Source organism: Quercus suber, unplaced genomic scaffold, assembly GCF_002906115.3.
Source record: "Quercus suber isolate HL8 unplaced genomic scaffold, Cork oak 2.0 scaffold_524, whole genome shotgun sequence".
Taxonomy (NCBI): Eukaryota; Viridiplantae; Streptophyta; class Magnoliopsida; order Fagales; family Fagaceae; genus Quercus; species Quercus suber.
The window spans coordinates 138,584-165,967 of record NW_027069973.1 but is presented as its reverse complement, the minus strand read 5'-3'; the positions used below and the strand labels follow the sequence as shown (position 1 = coordinate 165,967).

Here is a 27,384-nt window from a genome sequence, read left to right as displayed (position 1 = left end):
AATAAATAAAACAAATTACAAATCACTATCAAAACTAATTGATAAATACTAAGATTCCAATTGCTTGCAACTATATATGGTTCAACACAAAAAATCGATTTTTCTATGTAGGCTGCTATTTTTGTACTTTCTGGCTGACTTTGACCATCATTGACACAATTTAATTAATTAATTAGGTAGAAAGAGAAGAAAAGAAGATAGACCATGCATAAACGTCCCACCTATTACATACTAGCATGTAACCCATACTATGTTTAGGGCTTATATATATATATATATATATTTGATAAACAGACTAGAACTTTCATTAAATCAAAGCACATGATACATCATGGAGAAGAAAACAAAGGATTTTCTTCAATCCAAGCTAAATAGTCATAAATGCCTAAAACATATTTTGCTAAAAGATGAGCAGACCTATTGCCTTGCCGATGAACATGAGAGAAATGAACATTGCAAAACTCAAGACTTGCAGCTAATATTCCATACACCACAGGTGCCACTGAAGATGGAGTTGGAACATTCTCATACAAAGATTGAACAATATAAAAGAGTCACTCTCCAAGACAAAGTCCAAAATACCAACTTTCTTTGCAAACAGCAAACCCAATTCAAATGCTTTAGCCTTAACTTCAATAGCTCCCAACGGTGCCTGAATATTTTTACATAAACCAACAATGAACTTATCTTCATGATTATGGATAATAACCCCTACCCCAGCAGCTTTTTGTGAAAAAAAAAATAGCCCCATCCACATTGACCTTAAAGGCCAGAGCTATTGGAGGAGTCGACTAATACTACCCTTGCTAGGAACAATCAATACTTGCTTAAAACCACATTGACCACAGACCCACACCATCCAATCTCTATCTGACTTCGTGTCCATGAGGAAGACAATTTTAGGCTTCTCTATCCTAACTACCTTCTGGCTTCTTCAAGGCATTAACTATACAAGGGTTCCCAAGCATCCGACAATTCCTACTTAAAAGACTCATTATTCCTGGTAGGGTTGCTTAGCAACCTCGCCGATCCCAAATGTGTGGCTAAAAGAACACTAAGCTTTTTAGTTTCCTCAACAAACTTCACCTTAATTCTTAGCCGTAGATGAAGAGGACACACTCCTAGTGAGTTTTCTACTTGAACTCACTTGAACTTTGGAATTCTAGTCCAACTCCGAAGTTTACCAATACAAGTTTTCCTAACTTTATCTTGCTTCTCACAGCCCATATTAAAATAAACTCCACTATTAGCTAACTCATCCAACTCATGCAAAGGAATGTGCTTATTTAAATGACTATCCAAATCTTGTATAACCACCATATTCTTGATAGACTCTTTATCCACCTTTCTGGCTTGCTAATAGATAATAAACTACCAACAACTTCCACTTCTGACTCACCAACATTTAAATTTGAATTTAGGCCCCCAAGACCTTCGGATAATTCATTATCGATCTCTCTCAAAGTATTCTCAAAATTCTCAAAATATATTAATTCATTAATATATTTTTCATCTACCACATTCTTCTTAATAACTAGTAGTGGGCTACTAATAGTAATTTTTTTTGGGTGAATTAGCAGGCATTAAGCGACCTTACTACAGATTAACCAAAATACTATCAAATTGTATTGCTCAGGGGTAAAATAAAAGAAGCTATAGTCCAAGGTCTAGAGACTCTAGACCACTTGTCTTGTTTGGGTTTAGTGTTCTACACTTCTACTACGATTGTACTAGCTTTTACTACATATGGTATTGTATTTATATGCTATTAGACCTAGATTATTTTTATAGCAAAATTAGGCCTAGAAGTTTTGGGCTTATGTATAGGCTCCTATATGCATAGTTTATACGCACAGTACCATTACTATAGAATGTCTTGTTTTTTAATTGAGAGACAACACTAGGAAATAGTGTTTATTTTAATCCTGAAACAAAAATGAAAGGCAGGGGTGGAAAAAAAAAAACTAGTAGGTTGGAAGTTGCATCTGTTTACATGTTTTTCCAAATACTCAAAACTAAAAACATGCAAATTTCAGATTTGATATTCCATTTACAAAAAAAAAAAAAATCAAATCAATTTTCTTCATTTTTATTTTTCCTTTAATTTGCAACAATGTTAGGTCACCCAACAAATGTAAAACTATAAACTAAACAAATCAATATTTATTTTTTAATGAAATAAAAATTACTTAATTAAGAAGGAACTCTGGATTCCGAAACACAACTCACTGGAACACACACATACTCACCGGAACACACACACACACAAACTCACCGGAATACACACACTCATCGGAACACACACACACACACACTCACCGGAAAATGATACAAAAGTTTAAATGTTGACAATTTTCTTATAAAAAAAGAAAAGAAAAAAAAAAGTAGATGATGACAAAGTTTGTTAATAAGTCACAATTTGTTTCATTTTAGGCTAAGAAAGTAAAATCTCAAGTAGAAAGAAAAAAAATCCCAGCAACTAGATCCTAAGATCCATCATCCATCATCCATATCCATCATCTATCCTCGGCCTCAAACAAGGAACGCTGCACAACAACATTATAAAATTTCAAAAATCCAAAATCAAAATTAAACCAAAAAAAAAAAAAAAATCGTCACTCTTACCAATGTTTTTAAGAGATTTGTTAATGGATCATTTTAGAAAAATTTTCATATCATTTTCAGGGAAAATATAAAAAGCTATAAAAATAGTTCGTTACTTTTTTCTTTTTTCATAAAAAATTTCTATAAACTAGTCCCTTAGGACATCTGTTAGCTTTTCCCTTTACAAACTTGCTATGTGTTGAGTGATTATTTATAAGTGAAAATGTGGTGTTAGTGGTGAGTCTGAATGAGAACTAATAAAAATTTGCTATAGTAACAATTTGTAAAACAATTTGTGATTGTAACATTAGTTTTCTTGTAAGTTGTAACTAAGATTTTGTTTTTATGTTTGGTAACATTATATATGTCAATGAGCTATATAATAACGAAAACTTTTGCATTCAAATATGCTTGGAACCTTGGGTTCCGACTACTAATAGGACAATATGACATGTATCATGTCATTTATATATGACTCACTTGATTAGTTGCATTGAATGAGTCATATAGATTACAAATGACACAAATAATTAGTAGTTAGAGCCTAAGGCTCTAAAAATGTTTGAAGCCAAAAATGATTCGCTAATTATAAAGAACATGCTATGCTATGTCAATGAGTTATACAAGTCTTCGCAATAACACATAAAGTGTTAGCCTAGTATTAGATAGGCTTTAACCTTTGATGTGCATTTTTTTTACAATTATGGTTCAATAGTTTCATCACAATTTATTTAATACCATTCTTCTATTCCCTGGACAAATTTTATAATTGTATCCAATCTATTGTTAAGCCAATTAAGGGTGAAGGGGAAGCCCATCTTGTTAGGCATTTCTTCGTTTTGGGGATTGAGTGCTCTCGAACTCTCAGTAGTGAGTAGGGATGGTAATTTGTGTTTGTGTGTCAGATTTGCATTGTGTTGATCTGTGAGTATTTGATTATATGGATTGACACGAACGCGATACATTTATTAAATGGGTCAAAATTCCTGAATCATAACACAACCTATTTATTGAATGAGTCCATCCTGTCAACTCATTTATCATATTTTACCTAAGTAGAAACAAATTCAAATTTTACAATTAACCCAATTGATATGAACTATGAAAATCAAACAAATAGTTTTTTTTTTTAATTTTAATATAAAATTCAGAACTTAATAGTGTAATTGTATCACAAATAATCATTGAAAACTAAAGTATATCTCAATATCGCTCATAACCTATCACAATATGTCAAACAAAATAAACCACAACAACTAATGCTAGATCTTAGCAATCAATTTAAGGAAAGTAGATAAAGGTAACAGTAAAGGACAATGACGATGATGCGATGGTAGCAGAGAGTTTAGGGATAAAAGTAAAGGATGACGATGACTAAGGTTGTGAGTGATAGAGAGAAATGAAGGACAAGGGCGACATCGACTTGCCATTGTAGTGATAGAAAAGTAAAGGTGGCTAAGAAAATAAGGCGAGGTGAGGTGAGATTGAGGTATGAGAGTGAGTGGCGGCCATAGGGCTTGGGAGAATGCAACTAGGAAAGAAAATAAGTTTATATACATAGGGTTTTGAAGGGTATGTTGATAGAATGACATTTAATTAAAACAGGTCAAATGGATTTTGTGGATTGAACACGAACATGACACATTTATTAAATGGGTTAATCATGTCAATCTATATGACATGAACCCATTAAGCCTCAAACTATAACCTGCTAATTTCGTGTCGTACTCATCAATCGTGTCTAATTTTGTTACCTTACTAGTGTGGATTGTGAAGTATGTATGTCTACTTTTTACTTGCTGAGCTCAATAAGTTTGGGGTTACAAATTTTTATTACAATTAATAACATGATATAGAATGGTACAAAATGAAAGGAGTATTAGTGATGTTACTCCAATTACAACTTATTATCTTAAAAAAAACTATTGCCAAGATCATAATTCAAGTAGCATCTCGTTTGTATTTTCAATGGAGACCGATAGGTTCAAATCTCCCTCTTCACGGTAACTATGAATTGTAATATATACATACACACACACAGATATATATATATATATATATAACTTTGAAAAATATAATTAAAACAAATTATCCCTTGTATTTTCTTTTGGGTGGGAGATGGAGATGGTGGCGTTGTTGGACCAACCTAATTTTCCCGAGCCCTACTATGGGCAGGACTTGAGGCTAGTATTGGATTAATTCAGTGGCCCAAAAACCCTTGTCAAGTGTTTGGAATATTTCTTTCATCAATGGACGGACCACTTTGTTGTACTGTCTTTAAATGACTAATTAATTGCCTTGGTCAATTCTTGCCTGGCTCACTCTTGGTCCCAGTATGAGAGAAATAATTAGGCTCACTGATTCGGGATGATGAAAATTACGTTCTATTAACCTTGGGCTGAAAGGTCACTTCTCAACTTGGCCTTGCCGCCGAGGCATCTCTTTAAATTTGCTGTTGGCCCGGCCCATTACATGGTCCATGATTATTTGTTCTTCAAAATCGCAATTCTGTTTTGTTCATGAACCATATTCATCGAATGATTGAATTAATTTGACTGAAGAATTTGTTTTTTTTTTTCCCTTTAATTTATCATTTTATTTTGTTAATTTTACATTTTTTTTTTTTAATTTAGCTAACTAATAGGGGTTGCTAGCCTAGATCTATAAAAGCTTACTCGAATACAAAGGCTTGTAGTGGAACTATATCCCTGATGTAAATGCTCTAATATAGGGTACCAAGCCACAAAGTAAAATGATTGTTTCTATAGGTGTCTTATTAATAAGTACCCTAAGGGCACAAGTTAAAAATTAATAAATACTAAATTATGAGTTGTAATCATGGTTTTAAAAATTGGATTGGATCGTCTGGTTCAATTGGGAACTAAGCACTAATCTGGTCTGATGAAAACCCTAAACAGATATAAAACTAGTCAAAACGGGGAAGAATTGGTCAAAAATTGAGAATCGATACCAAAAATGGTTTATTGACACTACCGATTTTTAAAATCATGACTTTAATGCACATTTTTCATAGAAGAAAATACACTTATTAATAATTCATTAGCTTACATACACAAATTCATTGAAGTTATGTGTGTTTTATATATGTGTTAGGTCCAGTTAATAAACTATTTTAAAAATTTTTAATATTACTTTTATAAAAAAATATAAAAAAGTTTAAAAAAAATTAATTATTTTTTCTTCTCCTGTAAAAAAATTAAAAATATTTTCTAAATCAATACTTTTAAGACATCAATTAACTTTAACCATATATTATAAGTTGTTCTAAAATTGAGGTGGGATAGCTTATAACTACAATTTATCCGACCATAAATTTATGAATATTTGATACGGACTTCTCCAAAGCACCCATGATTATAGCTGTCATTCCCCATTTGTCATTGGCATAGCTGCACTGGTCAATATTTCTCTGCTATCATACGTACTTGAATGTGAGTGATCATCACACGGTTCCTATAATTATAACCATGACAAAGACACCTTATGGCATGTATCTCTGGAAAACCCATGTTTTTTAAATTTGAGTTACATCCATACACAGTTACTCCATTCTATTACTCCTGAAGTGAATGTTTCTATTACCCTATAAATGAAATAGATTTCATTATGCCGTATCTGAGGGGGGAAAAAAATGCTTCTAACCTTTTACAGAAAATATTTTGAATTCAGAAAAATATAGTAGCATTCTTCTTATCTATTTATTAGACGTGGCAATGGCAAAGTGGCATGTCTAGTTGGGTTAATCGGGCTATCGGTTAAATAAATTTGGGTCAAAATGGGTTATTTTAAGCTGGTTAAAAATGGGTTGGGTCAATCAGGTTTCGAGTCAGGGCGGGTTAACTTGTATTTTTCATATGAATTTTTTTTTTAAAGGAAATTAACAAGTATTTGTCATTTGGAAAGTCATGCAGCAAATTACTTGATGTAAAATGCATTACTTTGAATTCACCACTCATATAAAAATTGAGCCCAGCTAAACAAATTAATACTTGTTCAATAATTTTAAAATTATACAAATTCTAATACTACTAATCAAAACAAAATAGTACAAAAGATAAGTAAAACAAATACACTAGTTTCATATCTACACAATATCAACATCAAAAAACATAAACAAAATTACAAATGCCTTATTGGATAACTAATTTGACAAAGAATAAAAACATATAAGAAATTTACAATCTTGAAAACTAATTTATAATCTATTATAAACTAATTTACAATCTATTTCAATTTGAAAATATACATTAAAGTTTGATTGTTTACTTATTTATATATACACACTCTAGGAAATATCATAATTTATTTTGGAAAGCCATTTATTTTGGACGTGAATTGTTAAAAAAATAGGCTTAAACATTTATAATTTATGCTAATTTCATTAATACTTTGGCTTCACTCTATGGGCATACTTATAAATGTTTCTCATACATGTCTATAATTTTAATATATATTTTTAACTCTACTGTAACTAGATTATCTTGGCATGTACTTTTTTATTTGATATCTTTACTCATTATAGAATGCCTTAACCATTCATCTTCAATTTATTTGCATGCAATTATTTAAGGGTCTCTCAATTGTTTCCTTAAAGCTCACAACAAATAATTAAACTAATATTGTCTTAATTTTATTTTTTTTCCCAAAAAAAAAGTTTAAAAAAAATGTTCGGGTCATGGATCGGGTTGGGTCACAGGTCAACTCATTTTTGTTTTGGGTAAAAAAAATTTAGGTTCGAGTCGGGTATTTTTTGGATTGGGTCAACAAATTCTGATCTATTTTGTCATGTCTATCTTTTTTATTGCTACATTATTCTTGTGTTTTTAGATGATTAAAGCAACCAAAATCACATCACCCTCAAATTTTATTAATGCCGCTCTTAACAATATATATCAGTAGCACTCAACAAACATTGAGTGTTTTTTTTTTTTTTTTTTTGGGCTTTCAAAGAAAAAAAAAAGGAAACATATATTGAGGTTTTCTAACTTTTATCTTTTGAGTCATCTATACATATACACTCTCTCTTAGCCGTATGTTTGGATGAACTTTTTTTTTTTTTTGGAGAATATATGTTTGGATGAACTTATATCATCAGTTTGTGACTTATTTTGTTTATTGCGAAAAATTGTAATTGTGAGAGTGTTTGGTAGGGTGTTTAAACAATGATTTTCGTTGTTTAAAGAACACAATACGTATTTTTACAATACTTTTTTATTCACACATATTTTCATAACACTTAAACATTATTACTTGAACAACATTACAAAATAGGCCCAATATTTCAAAAGAGACTATACTGAGTTTAATATTTTGTTTTTACCAAAAAAGGAAATGAAAAAAAGATTGATATTTTCCTTTCATGATTTGACTAATAAGGTATTAGGTATATATCAATTTTGATAAAGTCCAAAGGAGAAATGTAAAAAACGAGTTTTATCATTTATGATGCTGCTGCATGCGGGTCCTACAAATGGATATCCCTAACATATTACAATTTACAAAACCATTGTACACACAGAGAAGAGAAACAAGTTTTTGCTGATGCAATTAAATCGAACCGCAGCTGAGTAAGGAAATGCTGAGACACTGAAATGGAAGCACAAAACAAAAGGGGCAATTCAGTCATCAGCTGAGAAGAAAATATGTAGTAAATTGAAACCAATGCATGATAGCATATCTTTGTAGCCAGAGATTTTTACAATTAAGTAAACGACTTTGCTGTCAAAAAGCCAAAATGGTAGTACCATTCTTCTGTTTACCAAAGTCAAATACTCTCTCTAAATTTGAATATATCCCGGAGACAACGGCTATTAATACTTGACAGTCCCACACTCTCTCCAACCCAACAATGAGAGAAATTTATATATAAAATAACTATATAAAATTAAACCCCAAAAATAAAAATAAAAAAATAAAAAAGCAAGAAGAAAAACCCAATTAAAGCTGCAGTGTTGGTTTACTAGTTTGTGTGAGTAAAAGGTGCGAAGTCCGAAGATTCAGAAAGTGAAATAAGAAATATTAGAAGGTTCCAGGAATCAAGGGTCAAGCTCATGTGTCTAGACCCATAAGATGAGGAAGTACTAAAGTGACAAAGTCGTCTCTTTCTTCTACTATTCTCTGAATTATCCAAAACCCCACTTCCTTTACACTCTATTCTGTGAGTTAGAGATCTCTTTGAGCATCTTATGGTCATCCATTTTCCACTACAACAACTACAATGATAGTTCCTTCGGAAGCTTGTGCAAGAGCAAGAGGAACAAGGCATGTTAGAGCTCCTACACCAACAACAACTGCTAGTACTACTATTAGTGCAATTTTGCTGTTGTGGGTCATCTTAATTTTCACTCAAATAAGTTTTTGTTTGGCTGCTCATGAAGAATCTGGTAAGTTCATTAGGTCTCCGCCGAGGAAAGATCGTTTTTCTCAGACACCATTGTTTCATGCACCTTCAACTTCTTCAAGTAGTAGTACTACTCCAGGTCAAGCTGGTGCGGCCACCATTAATGGAGATTCAGACACAGTATACGGGGACGAGAAGAGAATAATTCATACGGGTCCAAATCCTCTTCACAACTAGTGAAAAAAAAAATGAAAAACCACTGGTGGGTTTTGCTTTTGCTTTTAATGCTACAGCAAAATTTAAAGTGGGGAAATGTTTGTAAGATCTTTCTGTTATCAGCTTTTTGTTCCTTTTTCACTTATTATTTGTATTAGGATGAGAGCATAGCTTTAGCCTTTTCAGTGTGAGTTTAATGACGTTATGGGGCAGTGAAGCAATGGTGAGAAAGAACTGTTGAGAAAGGGGGAAAAAGCTGGACAATGAATAGGCTAGTGTTAATGCTCTTGCTTCTTTTGCAGTCTTCTTTTTTTCTGTACCTTCTGTTAAAACTTTCTTGAATTTAATTGGTGTAGTTACTGCTTATTATTTTTCTACTTTTCTAGTTTGTTTTGCCTGAATATTATCCGAGCACCTCACTAAACTTGGTAAAGTATTTGATTATCACTATGGAATGTCTTTTGGTCAATTATTTAAAGTTGTTTCAATTAAGTTCAACTGTATGCATGGTTGTATTTTTTTTTTTTTTAAGAAGAATATGCATGGTTGTATTGATTGTTGAATACATAATTGAATTTAATTGTTTTTGAAAAAAAAATTTATTTTTACCATATTAGTTAAAAGATGCTAGCATCACAAACATGCTATAGAGATTAAGATTAAATCCGTATGGGCATGTTTAGGTGATTATGTATGGTGGGGCATTTTATCGAGTTAAAGTTTCTTCCCTTACCTGGTGACAATGAAATTCTTGCTACTGATTTGATAAACTTCACGCAATGCTAGGCTAGGCAAGGCGAACTCCTACATGTATTACCCTTCACTAAGAGAGTGCATGCCCAATGAAATTGGGTATCAGAAGTAATTAGTATTTGCATGCCATTTCCCATTTATTAGAAGTGAGAGGAGTGTACCCAAATATCTGGTCCTCTCTTTCTGGTTGTCTGTGTTATGCATTGGCATTAGCACCCAAAAAGGAAGACAAAAAGTGGAACATGGTAAAATTGAGGCATTATTATACAAGATAGTATTAAATTAGACTCTTTTTAGTCTTTCAAAACAAAAATTAGGCCCTTTTTGGATGTAGGTAATAGTGCTGATGATTGAAAATTGATTTATTATCGACTTTATTAGGGAGTTTCGGCTGTCTGACTAATTTGACATGTCTATGAAACACTTAATCTTGTTAGATAATATAGCCAATAATTAGTGTATAATAAAAATAATGTTGATAATAAATTGGTGTAAAAATAAGGTTATTTTAAATTTAACTTCTCACTTTAATATATTATGAAAAAAAAAAAAGGAAAATATTGGTGTTTATGTTATTATTTTTAGTAAAAATACAAACAAACAAAAAAGAAAACAAAAGTTCTTGACCTTTTTTGATCAGATGAATCAGAGCATATAATATGGGAGAAACATGGTTGCTGTGGTCCTTGAGCCAGAGAGAGAGAGAGAGAGAGAGATTGACACTGGCCAACTTTGGTTTTAAGTATTGGGCTAAATGGCTAGTTGTTGGACTCTGTTTTAATTGATTATTCCTAGAAGCTCCCATTCTATTTTTGACTTGAAGTGTGCCTAGCACTGAAGCTGCGTTTAAGCTGCATTTGCTTTTTTTTTTTTGGCTGGTTTTATGGTACTGTTTATAGATCAGTCAAAACAGAAACGTGTGAATAATGTTTGTAAACAGTGTTTTACCTAAAAAAAAAGATTTTATTATAATATTTTTAATAACAAATTTTTAATTTTTAATAAATAAATAATATCTAAACAGATTCAGAATAACAAAGTCATAAACTTTTCTTCAGAGAGAGAGAGAGAGAGAGAGAGGGGAGGATGCTTTGCCTGTACAACTCTCAAGAACAACGCGGTTTCTCAAGATTTTTAGGACATTATTGTACGCCCAACATTTTTTTAATGGGTTTTTATACGTAGCAGTCATTTCGGGCGCTTCCCATTTTTTGATACTTCAGCCACTTTCTCCTTGTAAATGAGTAAATGACAATGGTGCACCTGCCATTCTTTATTTGTTTTGTCACTTTGTCTTTGTCTTTGTCTTTTTCATTTTTTTTTATTTTTTTTATGAGTTACTTAATGCTAAGAGCATTCTCATCAGCTCTCTCATAAAAATGTTATTTTGTCACACTAAAAACTTACTTTATCATTTTAACACATCATTTTACAATATACCATTTATTGGATGTTCTATTTTTCTGTTCTAAATATTAAAATAATATGTACATCACATTAAAATAATATATTTACTCAACACCCAACAATATGCAAACACACAATCCCGTGGCAGTCACCACCAACCAAGAACCACCGCTACAACCACCGCCACAAACTACAATCACAATCACCGGTATGGCAGCTTCAGAATTCCAAATCCAAACAAATTCCAAATCCCAATCCAAAACCTCAACAACAACAAAAAAAAATTTCCAAATCCAAATTCCAACAAATTCCAAATCCAAAAACCTCAACAACAAAAAAATAAAATAAAAAATAAAATCAAAACCTTCAACAAAACCCCACCATACACAAGGCGGCATGGCAGCTTCAGACCGAGATGGGTTCAGATCGAGGCGACATGGCAGCTTCAGACCAAGGTGGCAATGGTGGCTTCAGACTGGTGACCATCAGATTTGTTTTGACACACCTGATGTGAATGCTCTAAGTTGGATTTGTTTTGCCATCAGATTTTTTTGTTTAACTTCTAATATACTTTTTTTATATACAAATTTTAAAATATTCAATTTTTTCCACTTTTTTTAAAGTACAAATATATTTTAGTCTAATTTTAATAAGAAAAGGCTAAATAAATTGATTCAAAAAGACATACAATAGAGGATATGATATACTCTCTCCATATCTCATGGTTGAATATGAACCTTCATTTACTTTAAGAGAAAATTAGCACAAGTAACTCTAGTTCTACATTTATTTACATTTCTACTCAGGAAAAAAATTGCATTTCAGTGCCATTTAATCTTTTTTTTTTCCTTGAATATATATTTAGTATGGGTTTGGATTTTTTTTAGGGGGTAAAACTTAAATAGCTGCTTAGATGCATTACTTTTAATTAAGTTTTATCCAAACTCAGACTTAGAAGTGGGACTGTTCAACAAATATTTTACTTCTTGTTTCAGTGCCACCTTCGGAAAAAACAAATTTCACACACTCAAGGTGAGATCCTTATATAAAAAACAACCTACAGAAACTTCCTTGGAATGAGTTTTGTCAACGAAACCCTAGAAAACCATAAGAAATGGCTGGAGAGAGAGAGAGAGAGAGAGAGAGAGAGAGAGATCTTCCTATATAGTAGTAGTAATTAAGTTTTTGATTAGTTCTAAAGATTCTGTTGAAGAGAACAAAAAACGAAGGCTTTTTATTTTGCCCAAGGGAGCAGTATTTCCCCATAACAATAAGACATGAATGTTTGCTCGTGGCCATTATGGAGCATATAAATGTGTGCGTTAAAGAGGGTGTCATAACTCATAAGACTGCAACTACCTCATCTCTCCCTCTTTATCACGTCCTTTAAACTTTTGTTTATTGCTTCCACCCACCTCCTACTTTTGGTGCTTTGCAGCTAGCATTTTCTTTTCTTTTATTATTATTTGTCTTTTATATTTTATATTTTTCCATTATATCACTAGTAAATTTAAGAATGCAATATTTTTTACAATTATTAACAGACTGGTTAGAATCGGCATATAATAAAAGTCTTGTCAATAGTAAATCAAAGTGAAAATAATATTACTCCAATCATGACTGACGATGTCCATAGTTATATATAAAAAAAAAATTGTAAAAAATAAATGGTGTATGAGTGCATCTCTAACGTCACTCTATTATCACAGTTTCATGACTTCTACCGAAGCTCGATCCAATCAATTAAGGATTTAAGGTCCCACAATAATTTACAAGTTTTTTTTTTTTTTTTTTGGGTAAATAGAAGGACAATAATTTACAAGTTGGTTGCAAAGATATCATATTAATGTTAATCAATGAAAGTCGCATTCATACAGCTTGGTGATGGTCGATCTATCTGACGGTGGAATTATAGACTACAGTACTACGTAATTGGTTTCAAAAGGACTCGGTCCAAAATTCCAAATCCACTCTTTGGCAAATCTCTTAATTTTTAGGGGGATTATGTTTTCATGGTATTAGTGAGAATTAGACTCGAAACCAAAGTTTGGTAAAGAAAGCTATATATATATATATATATATAAAATGCATGTGGGTTTAGGGATGCAATCAAGGTCAAAAGGAAACACGTAGTATTGACCAATGTGCTATCAAACAAAACAGGCTCTTGGGAATTGATTTATATATATAATTCGAGAGAAATAGATTCAATTGACTGACCAAAACCATGTAGAGTTTGTTTGTTTATTTGTTTTTAATATACTTATTTGTTAATGTCAGAAAAGTCCTTCTGATCAGATTGTAAATACAACAGCTCCTGAAGTGAAAAATAGGGGTATATTGATCTGTTACTATGTGTAGTATATATATATCGCATAATATTTCTGCTTGCACTATTTAAACCTTCTACTGTTCCAATATAGTAGTATGAGATAAATTATACCGATGTTGATAATGACCTTTAATCAGTTTCTCCATTTATTCATTCATTCTAGAATTTTGGAGGTGGGGGTTATTCATTTATTTGGGGGCTTTGTGATATGGGAACAGCTATTTCTTAAAAAGAAAAGTATGCACCACCTCCTAAAAAAAACAGGACATACAGTTCGCCATGAAAAATTATTAAGTATTCTCAGAGTATCATAAATGTGTACTTTTTATTCTCACATAAATGATAGGTCTTATCATGAATTTAATTAGTGAGACTCAATATTCATGTGAGAGTAGGAAGTACGCAATTATAGTACTTCGAGAGTACACAATAATTTTCCGTTGGCCCTAACAATTCATATTCATGATAGAATTCTTTATAAGAAAACATCATTCCATAAACCAAAGAATATATTTCATTCCCTTTAAACATGTATAATATTTTATTAACAAAAGTTAGCACTGATTGCATTAACCTATCATTCCAAAAAGGAAGAGAGATATCTACTCCATTTATTCATACCTATTAAGTTTTCCTCTATGGAAAAAAAAATGATAGTAATCAATAAATAATCTCATGATGTCTCTTAACTAAGGGTTTGTTTAGATATCGCTTATTACTGAAAACTGAAAACACTGTAGTAAAATAATTTTTAAACATGAATAATGCCATGTGAGACCCAATTTTAAAGCTTTTTTTTTTTTTTTTTAATTCCGTACTTACAGGTCCCGTAAATAGTGCACGGGACCCATGGAAAAACGCCAAACGCAGCTGAAATTTGTTTTCAGCTCTATCCAAACTTACACTAAGACAATTTTTTTAGTCTTTTATATTTTTTAGCTCTCTCTTTCTCTCAATTAAAAGTTCAAAGAAAACCTATTTATTTCTTTGTGTAACAAATACTTTTTTCCCTTTTTAGGATGCATATTGCGCTAATTAAAGTAGGAGACTAGAGTTTTCTTGTGATCGCTCATATAACCATATTGATCTAGTAAAAACCTGATGTAGCACTTAGAATACACCATATGGATCATCTTTGCATTTTAAGTCTTGTTTGTGTCAACATAAATGTTTTTTTGGAAAATATTTTGTGTTCTTTGGTGTTTAATTAGTAAATGGGTAACATTTTCCATGGTCAACAAACATTATATCCAAGATTAGGTTTCAAGTCACTTCTAGTAGAAGTTTTGTTATTGTTACACTATTTAATATTTTTTTTATATATATATATATATTTTTTTTTTGTCTTTTGATAAATTCACTATTAGATTATATATATTGTCTGCCTATATATTAATGCTTGTAAAATATTACAATAAAAAGATGTTAATAATTATTTTTTTCAATTTTTTAAAATTATACACAAAAGCATGAGTTATAAATTGGATTGTAAGTGATATCCGACTAGCACAAAATTTTAGTATGTGTTAAGAATAATGAAAATATTTAATTTAACAATGAAATTCTCAAAAATTGATCCGATAAAAAGTTATTGTAAAAAATTAACAAAGAACTACATTTTTTTAAAAAAATTTTAAGTTACCAAAGAACTATATTAAGGTATGTATAATTTGATCTTGACTCGAATATATATACACTTAGATTGACACTGCTAAAGCTTTATATATCAACTGGCAACGTACATATATGCTAATCCAATATTTTGTTAATGACCTAAGGGAATAGGCACACTACTAGATCAGCCCCTCTGCCAATGTATACATGCTAAACTAGTTTAAATAAATAAAACTAGCCTGATTGCGTGTGTAATCAATCCTAAAGTCAAAAGGTAGTTTTTGGCGGTTCTTTGTGGCTTGTGAGTTGTGACAAAGTAATTGTGAGACAGTGAGAGACTTCAAGATCTGTGCCTTAACCGTAGTCAAACCTGTCAAGATCCAAGTCCATGTTCAAACTCTTTTTTCTTTTTTCTTTTTTTTTTTTTAATAAACACGTTCAAACTATATCTATATAACGAAAAAGTCTATTTTCAACCCCTTCTCAAAAAAAAAAAAAAAGAAAAAAAAAAGAAGAAAAGGTCCATTTTCAACCAAAGAAAATGGAACATGGCATCTTTGTTGGTAACAAAAATATTTGCAATAGGTCAACAAGAGTAGAAAGCTACATGATGATGCCAGATCTAGAGGAAAAAGCTGATCTCATAGATTTCAGTTAATTCAACCAACCCTAATTTATTATGCATTGTCCAATCCAAGAAGCAGAGGCTGCATAAATGCCCAACCAAGAAGAGAGAGAGAGAGAGAGAGAGAGAGAGAGAGAGAGAGAGAGGGGTTAAGGACAGTGCATACTTTTTTTTTTTTTTTAAGAAACAAGCGAATGCACACAAAAACACGTCACAACACTACTAAAAAACTAAGGTAAAGATGTGTATATATATATCAGATCAAATAAGAATGGATTTTTTTTTTTCCACATCCAACAGTGTCCATGTAGTTTCACATTAGGTCCATGCTCTTTACATAATGTGTAAAATATAGAAATCTAGTATAAAAATGTAGATATTGTGCGAAACATTTCGCCTCCGAGAATATGAAAGTATGAAACAATAATTAGCCATTGGAAATTAATTACTTAACTGATAAAAAGTGGATGGACTGGGATAAAGATTCATATAGTTCTTGTAAAACGTTCAAATCCAGACTCACAGTGAAGTATTCCTAGTTTCTTACAGTTAACATAAAAGCAGCCCTTTCCAGATTACAAATGCCTTCACAACCATCATGCTAGGAAACCTTAGAGGAGACTACTAAACTAGTATGCCAAAATAGCTCAGACAAGGGGCAATAGTACTCTAGGAGATGTGTCTTCGAGACTCCGATTCTGCTTTCCGTCTAGGTATGAATGTTGAGTGAGTAAAAATCAGTCCATACTAGATAACTTGGAACATATCGTACCAAAAAGCTTAGATAGTCCAATACATTTTAAAGTTTGTCCATACTATATGGATATACCATTATGAACTCGTAGTCTCAATTCATAAAGCCTTTGTACAACATCATACAGGCAGATGACTAGTGGGTACTCATATTTCAATTCTCCAAACATGAATAAGTATTTCCATGTTGAAATACCCTATGATGGAACCGGCGGAGATATAGGCCATGTGATGCTATACTGGGGAAAAAAGAAGAAGAAAAGAAACTAAACATGCTTAGCAAATAAAAACTATAATGACAACAATAATCAAGCCTTATTCCCAAATTTTTTGGGTTAGCTATGAATCCTCAATAAATTAGTCAAAGTTGGTTACATATTCTATCCAAAGTCATACTCTTTGTTAATTCCTTAATTGACATGTAATTTTTTACTATTTCTATTAATGATATATTTTATCCTCTTCTATCTTTTTTTCATTCTCTCAATTTAAATGAACTCACTATTTTTCACTAATACATTAATCGTTCTCAAAACATGACCAAATCATTTCAAACAACTCTTTTTCATCTTTTTATCAATAGGAGTCTCCCCTATCTTTAAGAGAATTTTCTCATAATCTTATTTTTACGTATATTTCCACTTATCCATCCACGTATACATCATAACATTATTATTTTTTTTTAATGAAAGAAAAAGTCATTGTAACATTCTCATTTCAACTACATTCATTTTATAAATACGTTGCTTCTTAACTGCCCAAGTAGAATTCCATACTTGGTGCCTTCATCTCCAAAGTAAAAATTAAACATTCATTTGACTCATGTTCTTCAATGATCTAAAAGAAGCCTCAAAAACTAGAAATCTAAAATCTCAAAATCAGCTTGTACAAATTATCAAAGAGCATAATAATTTGATTGCAGTAACAGAAAACATCCCCAGCCCCTTCTCTGGGGTCAACAAAGACCAGATATAGTAAGCAAATAAGGAACAAGAAGAAGCAGCAGTAGCTGCATAACTGAATGGAACCTAATTGTTCATTTCACTTTAATCTCAAAATAAATAACCTGTCCAATCCAAGAATATTTTCCCACTTGGCATACAGTAAAAAACATAGGTTTCACTGTTTCTTTGGAGCAGATCAAATCCAATATAGCAGCAGTAGGTTGTTTGTACTCACGAGAAACTTTTGATCCTGCGAAGTAATGATGCATCACAGCTACAAAACAAATTTCTGTACTTCCCATAAAACAGAAAATTAAAATAGTAAAATTCGGAGACTGTTTAAGACATTGAATTCATGAATTAGCTACCCATATGTTCAGCTCCAAAGCATGCCCCTTCTTTTCAGGAAATAATATATATAGTGTACAATAGCATATTCTACCTGATTATGATCCATTAGATATATGCTCTTTAGTTTATGTTGACGCCGGTTCCCACTTTTAATCACTTCAACACTTGATGAAGGATTCATTTTGGGCTTGGGTCTTGCAATATCAAAAGAAGAGTATCTCTGATTGGATTGGATCGTTTGTCCAGCTTACCTCAATGCTGCTCATCATCTCAGATGGGACTCCAGTTCCCAAGCTAGCCTTGAGCCATATCAAGTATTGATGATGTGCTGATCTGTGTTCCTCTCCAACCACTTTTGCAATCTCAAACTATATCTTTTGGTCTTTAACGAGGATCAGAGTGATTATAATTTCTTGATATCACCAAAAGTCTTTGCATGAACAAACACCATTCCTAAAATGATGAAAACGGATCTTATCTCTCATGATAATCTCCCTCATTGTAATTTTGGAGACAAATTTAGAGAAATTATGGCAGTCATCACAAGTCCTCAAATTCTTCATCACCCTAATGGGATATTCAGGTCTTACATTGATAAGACCAAATGCAATAGCAAGTTTTTCACTGTGAGTGCTAATCGTGACTTCCTTTTCCTCTGTTTCCACATCATGGAACACAGAACTGGTTTTGGGAATGTAGCCTATACTTTTTATCTGTTCAAGTAAAACCTCCAACTTCTCGTATATATAGGCTGACTGTGGGTGTGATCTGTCTCCCCCATAGACTTATCCATCATAACATTTTTTTTTTTTTTAATTAAAGAAAAAGTCATTGTAACATTCTCATTTCAACTACATTCATTTTATAAATATGTTGCTTCTTAACTGCCCAAGTAGAATTCCATACTTGGTGCCTTCATCTCCAAAGTAAAAATTAAACATTCATTTGACTCATGTTCTTCAATGATCTAAAAGAAGCCTCAAAAACTAGAAATCTAAAATCTCAAAATCAGCTTGTACAAATTATCAAAGAGCATACTAATTTGATTGCAGTAACAGAAAACATCCCCAGCCCCTTCTCTGGGGTCAACAAAGACCAGATATAGTAAGCAAATAAGGAACAAGAAGAAGCCGCAGTAGCTGCATAACTGAATGGAACCTAATTGTTTATTTCACTTTAATCTCAAAATAAATAACCTGTCCAATCCAAGAATATTTTCCCACTTGGGATATAGTAAAAAACATAGGTTTCACTGTTTCTTTGGAGCAGATCAAATCCAATATAGCAGCAGTAGGTTGTTTGTACTCACGAGAAACTTTTGATCCTGGGAAGTAATGATGCATCACAGCTACAAAACAAATTTCTGTACTTCCCATAAAACAGAAAATTAAAATAGTAAAATTCGGAGACTGTTTAAGACTTTGAATTCATGAATTAGCTACCCATATGTTCAGCTCCAAAGCATGCCCCTTCTTTTCAGGAAATAATATATATAGTGTACAATAGCATATTCTACCTGATTATGATCCATTAGATATATGCTCTTTATGTTGACGCCGGTTCCCACTTTTAATCACTTCAACACTTGATGAAGGATTCATTTTGGGCTTGGGTCTTGCAATATCAAAAGAAGAGTATCTCTGATTGGATTGGATCGTTTGTCCAGCTTACCTCAATGCTGCTCATCATCTCAGATGGGACTCCAGTTCCCAAGCTAGCCTTGAGCCATATCAAGTATTGATGATGTGCTGATCTGTGTTCCTCTCCAACCACTTTTGCAATCTCAAACTATATCTTTTGGTCTTTAACGAGGATCAGAGTGATTATAATTTCTTGATATCACCAAAAGTCTTTGCATGAACAAACACCATTCCTAAAATGATGAAAACGGATCTTATCTCTCATGATAATCTCCCTCATTGTAATTTTGGAGACAAATTTAGAGAAATTATGGCAGTCATCACAAGTCCTCAAATTCTTCATCACCCTAATGGGATATTCAGGTCTTACATTGATAAGACCAAATGCAATAGCAAGTTTTTCACTGTGAGTGCTAATCGTGACTTCCTTTTCCTCTGTTTCCACATCATGGAACACAGAACTGGTTTTGGGAATGTAGCCTATACTTTTTATCTGTTCAAGTAAAACCTCCAACTTCTCGTATATATAGGCTGACTGTGGGTGTGATCTGTCTCCCCCATAGAAAAAATGAAATTCACTATTGAATTCAACTGAGCTATAACCAGCTACTTTTTTAATGCCTTTCTTTCTCATTTTTAGTCTCACCTTATCAACAAAATCCCATCTCCCAACTGCTGCATACATGTTAGACATTATAACATGATATGAAGCAATATCAGGAGCTACTTCAAAGAGCAGGTCTGCTACATGCTGCCCCAATTTGACATCATGATGAATTGCACAAGCGCCCAACAAAGCCCCCCAAACCCCTGCATCCGGCTCTATGGGCATACTTTTAATGAAGTTATAAGCCTCCTCAAGATGTCCTGACCGGCCAAGAAGATCAACCATACAAGCATAGTGTTCTTTTCTAGGTTGAATATTCTTATGACCTGATTGAGCCATATGGTTGAAATATGCCCAGCCTTCATTTACTAGCCCTGCATGGCTACATGCTGATAGCACCCCTAAATAGGTAACATAGTTTGGTTGCACTCCCTCATTCTTCATCCTTGAGAACAAAGCCAATGCCTTTTCAGTTTCCCCATTGATTGCATACCCTAAAATCATTGTACTCCATGAAATAACATTCCTTTGAGGCATTTTATTAAACAAGGTCCTTGCCATGTCAGTGTTACCACATTTAACATACATATCAAGCCGTGCATTTTCAACAATGATATTACAATCAATCCCCTCTTTTCTTGCCACTCCATATGTTTCCTCCCCAATCTCCAAACAACCTAATTGACCACACGCTGAAAGAGCACTCACAATTGTCACTGCATCAGGCTTAATTCCAGCTAAACTCATTTGATGAAACAACCCAAGAGCCTTACTGGCAAGTCCATTTTGCACGCACACTGCAATCAACGCATTCCACGCCACTACATCCCTCTCTACCATACTCTCAAACAAAAATTCAGCCAAACCCATCTCCCCAAATTTCACGTACATTATCATCAACTCAGTCCTCACCATAGAAACAAACTCCAATCCATATTTCATCACATGGACATGGACTGCCCCACCGGTCCATAATTCAGGCAATTGGGCACATGCCTTGACCACAAATGGATATGTAAAGGAGTCTGGACGAACACCAATAAGGTGCATTTGCCTATAAACCGAAGCAGCTTCAATTGGAAGCTCATTTTTCACATACCCTTTAATGAGAGTGTTCCATAAGAAAGTTCGTGGCTTGTGCATTTCGTCGAACAGTTGGCGAGCGTATGACATGTGACCCAAGAGTGTAAGGTTTGTGAGCAGATGGGTGATGAGTCTGTTCTTGATTGATAGACCTGTAGTGAGGAGGAGGGCATGGATTTGTTTGAGCTGGTATGGGCTGGAAGAACATAACTTTAAGAGGGTTGTAAAGGCTTGTATTGGTGGGATGGAGGATTTTTGGGTGTGAGGAAGAGAGTAGAATTTGGAGGGATGAGTTTTGAATAACATTGGTTATATATAATACAATACAACACAGAAAGACAGCAAACAGAAACAGAGTGAAAACAACTACAAGTTTGTAATAAAAGTCTGGTGCCTCTTTTGGGACATGCATAAAGATTACGCATAAGCAAGGAATTTGAGAAGAAAAAAACCAAAATAAGGACAATCAATAAGGCCCTTAAATCCCAGTCTTGATTTATTCTATCAAGGCCTGCATTGGGTTTAAATTTGGGCCTCAATACTAATGGAGTCTTTGTCACAGCCTTGATCAAGGCCCGACAAAAACCACGGACCCATGCCTACTCAATACATCTACAGTGTATGGAAAAAAAAACACGGTCCACTTCTTATGATTCATGATCATATCTATTTATCAAAATTATCAATTTCTACAACAAAAAAAATGAAAAAAAAAAATAATATTTTTGTTTCATATGTTCAAATCTCACACTTTTGTTTAAAAAAATGGTAAATGTACTATAAATTTTATTATAAAAAACTTATAAATTGATGTGGTAAGAATGTATTGATGACATTTAAACAAGATAACAAATGAATGTTTGATTTGTGTGTGTGTGATTAGTGACATAGTATTATTTTGTAAGACGTTCAAATAATAAAATTTGTAATATCATTTTTTTTTAATTTATAGATTTTATGATTAAAAGAAAAGAAAAACTTAGGGGAGAAAAAAAGAGGTGCAAGAGGCTTGAAGATGGTACCCAGACCACCTGCAGTGAGAGTGAGGCAGTAGACTCAATTATTATTTAACAGTTGGGAATGTGTGGTAATGTCGGTCGGGGCAAAGACGGGCCAAGTTCAGGATCGCTTTCTGCGTAGTGGGCTAGATATCGAGCGCCATACAAAGTTCATCTCTTAACATGGAATTGGGCTTCAACAATTAAGGACCTAAAGTAAGAATATAAACTATTGAAGCAAACTCCCTTTTTTGGACAGAATATTGAAGCAATCTTAATTTTTTTTTTGTTGTTGTTGTTGTTGTTGTTGTTGTTGTTGCTGTTGTTGATAAACACCCCGATTCATTCAAAGCTAAGCAACAACAAAATGTCCAGGACAAAGCTTGTTAGAGTACAAACCAAGTAAGTCTAAACTAAAAACATCAACAACCCCTATGGGAGGGGCATTAAAAAAAAAAAAAAAAAAACCAAGTCCACAAATTGGCTTGTTCCTATTTTGGCTAGAGCATCCGCACACTTATTACTTTTTTTGAAGCAATGACCAATCTTCTTGTGGGGAATCCAAGAAGGCAGGGTCTTGCAATCATCAATAAGAGAGGAGATAAAATTATCAGAATTATTACCATTTGCAGTCAAATCCACAATAGCTTTAGCATCTACTTCAATTTCTATAGCTTCAAGATTCATGCTAATACAAAGGTTTAGACCATCCCTAAGGGCCCAATTTTCAACAAGCAGACTGGTAGTGGTGCCAATGTTCCTGGAGAATCCCCGAATCCAATGGCCCTTCTCATTTCTAATCACCCACCTCCTCCTGCAACACCTGGATTTCCCAAGGAAGCTCCATTGGTGTTAAGTTTGTACCAGTTACTGGGAGGTTTTTCCCATCTGATTTGGACAAAACCTTTGGAGGTGGAACTTTAGTTTTCTGCGCACAAAATTTGTACTCAACCGCCTTGTACATTATCTCTTCATGGATGTTTGCATTGTGGGTTTTGTGCCAGAAGACCACCTTATTTTTGTGGTGTCATAGTATGGGTGTCAAATGGGTGGGTTTGGGGTAGGTATATAAAACCATTCACCTATTAAAACCCATTTAACTAATTGCTTCAAACCCAAACCCAACCCAACCCAACCCAATTATAATGGGTAAACCCCAACCCACCCAATTACCCAATTATCAAAATTACCAAAATGCCCATAAACACAGTAACAGCTCAATGACAGGAAAATAGAGGAATAAGATAAGAAACTAAGTGGTCCACCCTTTGGTTGCTGAGAAAATTTAGAAAAATAAGGAAATGAATTTTGAATATTGGATTCCAATTATTTACGAACCGAAAACCAACAAAAAAAAAAAAAAAAAGCCAAATGAAGCGACTTTGACTCAATCGAACCAAATGTAGCCAAATGGCTCTATTACATACACCAAATTCAATAAAGAAGACAATGAAGAATAAAAACTATCAATTCCTCAACTTTCTCAGCAACCAAACGGATTTTGGATCTGAAAAAAGAAACCGCGAGTGCAAAGCGAAGAAGGGTAAAAAAAAAAAAAAAAAAAAGCCAAACAGTGCTCCGATTCCCAGGGTTTTGCTCAACCCCGAGTCGCTGCTTAGTTTAACAACCTTCGACGATCTCATTCAGGTCAAGCTCGTCCTTCTTCTTCCCATCAATCATCCAATCGTTTCCAACTTCGATTCTGTCTTGAATTTCTCTCAAGGTTTGGAAAATGCTTCCTTCGATGCTTTGAAGCCGCTAGAAATGGACTCTGGTGAGCTCTCTTTTAATGCTTTTGTTAAAGATATTAACGAAATTGGATTGCATTTGGTAGCCAAGAAAGTTAGGGAAACAAAAATAAGAAAATTAGAGTTTAATTTTGTCTGAGGTTTGGACTTTTATTTTTATTTTTATGGGAAGGGCTGCGTTGAATTTGGGTATATTGTTTGTGGGTTAAATGGGCTTCAATGAGTTTTTAGTTAAAACCCAATAATTACTGGGTCTAATTGGGTTGATGCCTATTTAACCCAATTAATAATTAGGTGGGTTTGAGTTCAATTAGAGTGGGTGGGTTTGGGCGGGCAAATATGTTTGGGCTTACTTTGCCACCCCTATGCCATAGTGTCCACACACCAAACAAAAACACAGTGCTCCATTGAATAGATAGGTACTGAATAACTTTGTTAGTATGGTTGAAATATTTCAACCAACCACCTAAGTCACTAGAAAAGAAATCTAGGAATTCATTAGATAATCCCAGCTTACTCCAGCAATATGCTTCGCTAAGACACAATCACGGAGAGCATGAATTATAGATTTTGGATTGCTAGAACATATTGGGCATTCAATCAGCACCATCATGCCTCTTTTGGAGATGCATTCCCTTACTGTAATGCTATTCTGGCAACACATCCTTAGAAAGGTCTGAATTCTTGGCAAAGTATTAAGCTTCCAAATCCAGTGTCCCTTAAAAACCTGCTTAACTTTCTGTTTCCCATTGGCAAGCTTATATGCACTTTTCAAGTCAAAATCTCCACTAGCTAAAACAGCCCAGACCAACCTATCTTCACCTCTAGCTGCCATGGATATCGGAGTAGTTTTTAATTCCAAGAGAATATGGGGAGGGAGAGCCATTGAAATAGCTTCCCAATTCCATCAATTCATCGAAATAATATCTTTCACTTGGAGGTTAGCTTCTTGTAGAGGGAGAGGAACTTGCACAAAACCATGGATAGGACTAGAGGGAAGCCAATTATCCTCCCAAAAATTGAGATTGCTTTCTCTACCCAACACCCATCTAGATCCAGCTTTGAAAATATTCCTACCTTTCCTCATGGCAAGCCAATTTTGAGAACACGGCAGCTTATCCTCTGCCTTTGAAGCTAATCTATGGGGGGTCAAATATTTTTTCTCCAAAACCTTCCTCCACAGAGCATCCTTCTCATTATGAAACCTCCAATTTAGGTTGGCCAAGAGGGCCAAATGCCTGCCTTTGGCTGAGTGGAGGCCAAGACCTACTTCTTTCTTGGGCTTTGTAATTTTCCCCCAACCAACCCAGTGCATTTTCCTCTTGTTATCAGTTGACCCCCCAAAAAAAAATTCCTACTAATCATGTCCAAATTAATAAAAAGATTAGCTGGGAGAGAAACACACTGCATAACATAAGCTTGCATCACTAAAGAGACTGATTGGACAAGAGTGGTTTGACCAGCAAAGGATAAAAGATTAGTCTTCCACCCTACAAGCCTCTGCTTAACTCTGTCCAAGATACAATTAAGATCTAGATTGGAGGTTCCCAGATGCTTGATGGGGAATCCCAAATACTTCCCCAAGTTTGGGGTAGAATTAAATCCCAAGGTATTGCATAAGGACTCTCTCTTCTCCCTATCAATCTTAAATTTTTTCACATATGGTAAATCCTTGACTAAGCATTACTCTCATTACTACTTTGAGAAAATTATTGAATACTACAAAGGTATTATTTTCTTCTTTCACATGTATTGTTCTTCTCACCATGAATTTAAATAGTAGAATTTACTATTATGCGAGAGGATGAAACATTAGCACTAATTTTTATTCTCTTTAGTATCCCTTGAGGCATGGAATTCATACGACTAACTATAGACTACTTTCTTGAGATCTTAAAATCTTATGGTATGATTTTCCGTACGTGTTGTCTTGACAACTCACAGCAAGATAGTCAAGCCAAATGAAAAATTTTCATCACGTCTCAAACATTGTTCACATTCTCATCATTTTTGTTTTCACCCTAACCTTTTTTTTGAGGTGAAGTCGCACTCACAATTGATAGTCTACAGTATCAACTAACGTTCCTCCCCCCTTACTCCATGACTAAATGGATGAAATCAAATTTGATGGGAAAAATTAATATGCTACAATTCTGGTATCAATTGAGATAAGTAGAATAACTTTATTCATCCATAAAGATGGTATTTCACCCTCACGGTAGAGCTTTCATGCCATAAAGGGAAATAAATTCCTCCAAACAATATTCTTGGCCCATGCAGATGATCCAATTAAAGGGATCTCTGAATCTGATTCATGCTTCAACCACTTTTCACGGCTCACAGTATAACAATTATTTAATGTTCCCAAGAGAGAGTGATCGTGACCTTTCAAATTTGTCAAACCCTGAAAAATACACTACCACTGTCGTACACAGTAGTTAAGTGTACAACAAAGACTGAATCAATAGGTTTAGCGCAATTAAAAAAAGAAAAAGAATCATGAGGGGCTTAAAGTTAAGTATGTGCCGACTCCAAAACCTTCACAAATCCTAACAAAAATAGAAAAGCAGATAGTCACAGGCATAATCATGTATCATAATCAAACATAAAAGATTTATGTACCCTTAGATCTTGTTGTGCCGTGTTTGGATTCCCATCACTTTATGTCCCTTATTTAATGCATATATAACTGTTTCTTAGCCGCATTACCTAGCTCCTCCGTACATCTACATGACTTATGGCCACCTAACACTGCAGGAAGATCACGCAACTGAATCAGAACAAGAAATCAAATCCATGTAATTAACTTAATTAATTAATCAAATAAACAAACAAAGAATTGAGCAACAGAAGTGCCAGCTCTGTCAGATATAATTGTTTTCACTGATTGTTGCACAAAAGCCAACATTTGGGGTTGCTGTATAGCTCTTGCTTCTTAGTCTCAGTTCTCAATGTTAATGTCTTTTTCTGTCTCACACTCTTTCTTGATATATTCCCAAAAACTGGCGCTTAAGCTTAACACAGATATCTCTTTTCCGGATTTGTAGCTCCATGATATATACTTTCTCCTGAATAGTCTTCTTCACTAGTGTGCCTTTTTTTTTTTTTTTTTGTAAGTGTGTGTGACTCTAAGTGTTAAGGCTTCATATTCCGGTTTTGGTTGATTAAAGAAACGGCGAGTCTTGAAGCGTGATCATCATTCATCACTGCAAACATTCTAGGTCAGTATATATAGAAACCTAATCATCATCCTAGCTATTTTCTTTTCATCGTTGGTGCAAGTAGTTATGGTGATTTTGGTGCTTGCAATTAATGCATCGACGTATTATATGATTGAAAGAGTGAATG

At 33.6% G+C, this 27,384-nt stretch overlaps 2 protein-coding genes across 2 annotated transcripts; one reads left to right on the top strand and one right to left on the bottom strand.

The window, feature by feature from the left end:
* The first annotated feature begins 8,842 nt into the window (after positions 1 to 8,842).
* LOC112041204 (CLAVATA3/ESR (CLE)-related protein 16) lies at positions 8,843 to 9,202 on the top strand. The gene has a single exon (XM_024074118.1). It carries the CDS (start codon positions 8,843 to 8,845, stop codon positions 9,200 to 9,202), a length of 360 nt encoding a protein of 119 aa, XP_023929886.1.
* A 9,656-nt stretch (positions 9,203 to 18,858) lies between these two features.
* LOC112041207 (pentatricopeptide repeat-containing protein At2g01510, mitochondrial) lies at positions 18,859 to 21,720 on the bottom strand. Its single transcript, XM_024074120.2, has one exon. The coding sequence runs from the start codon at positions 21,594 to 21,596 to the stop codon at positions 19,800 to 19,802; it is 1,797 nt and encodes a 598-aa protein (XP_023929888.2). The 5' UTR covers positions 21,597 to 21,720; the 3' UTR covers positions 18,859 to 19,799.
* Between the last annotated feature and the right edge of the window lie 5,664 nt (positions 21,721 to 27,384).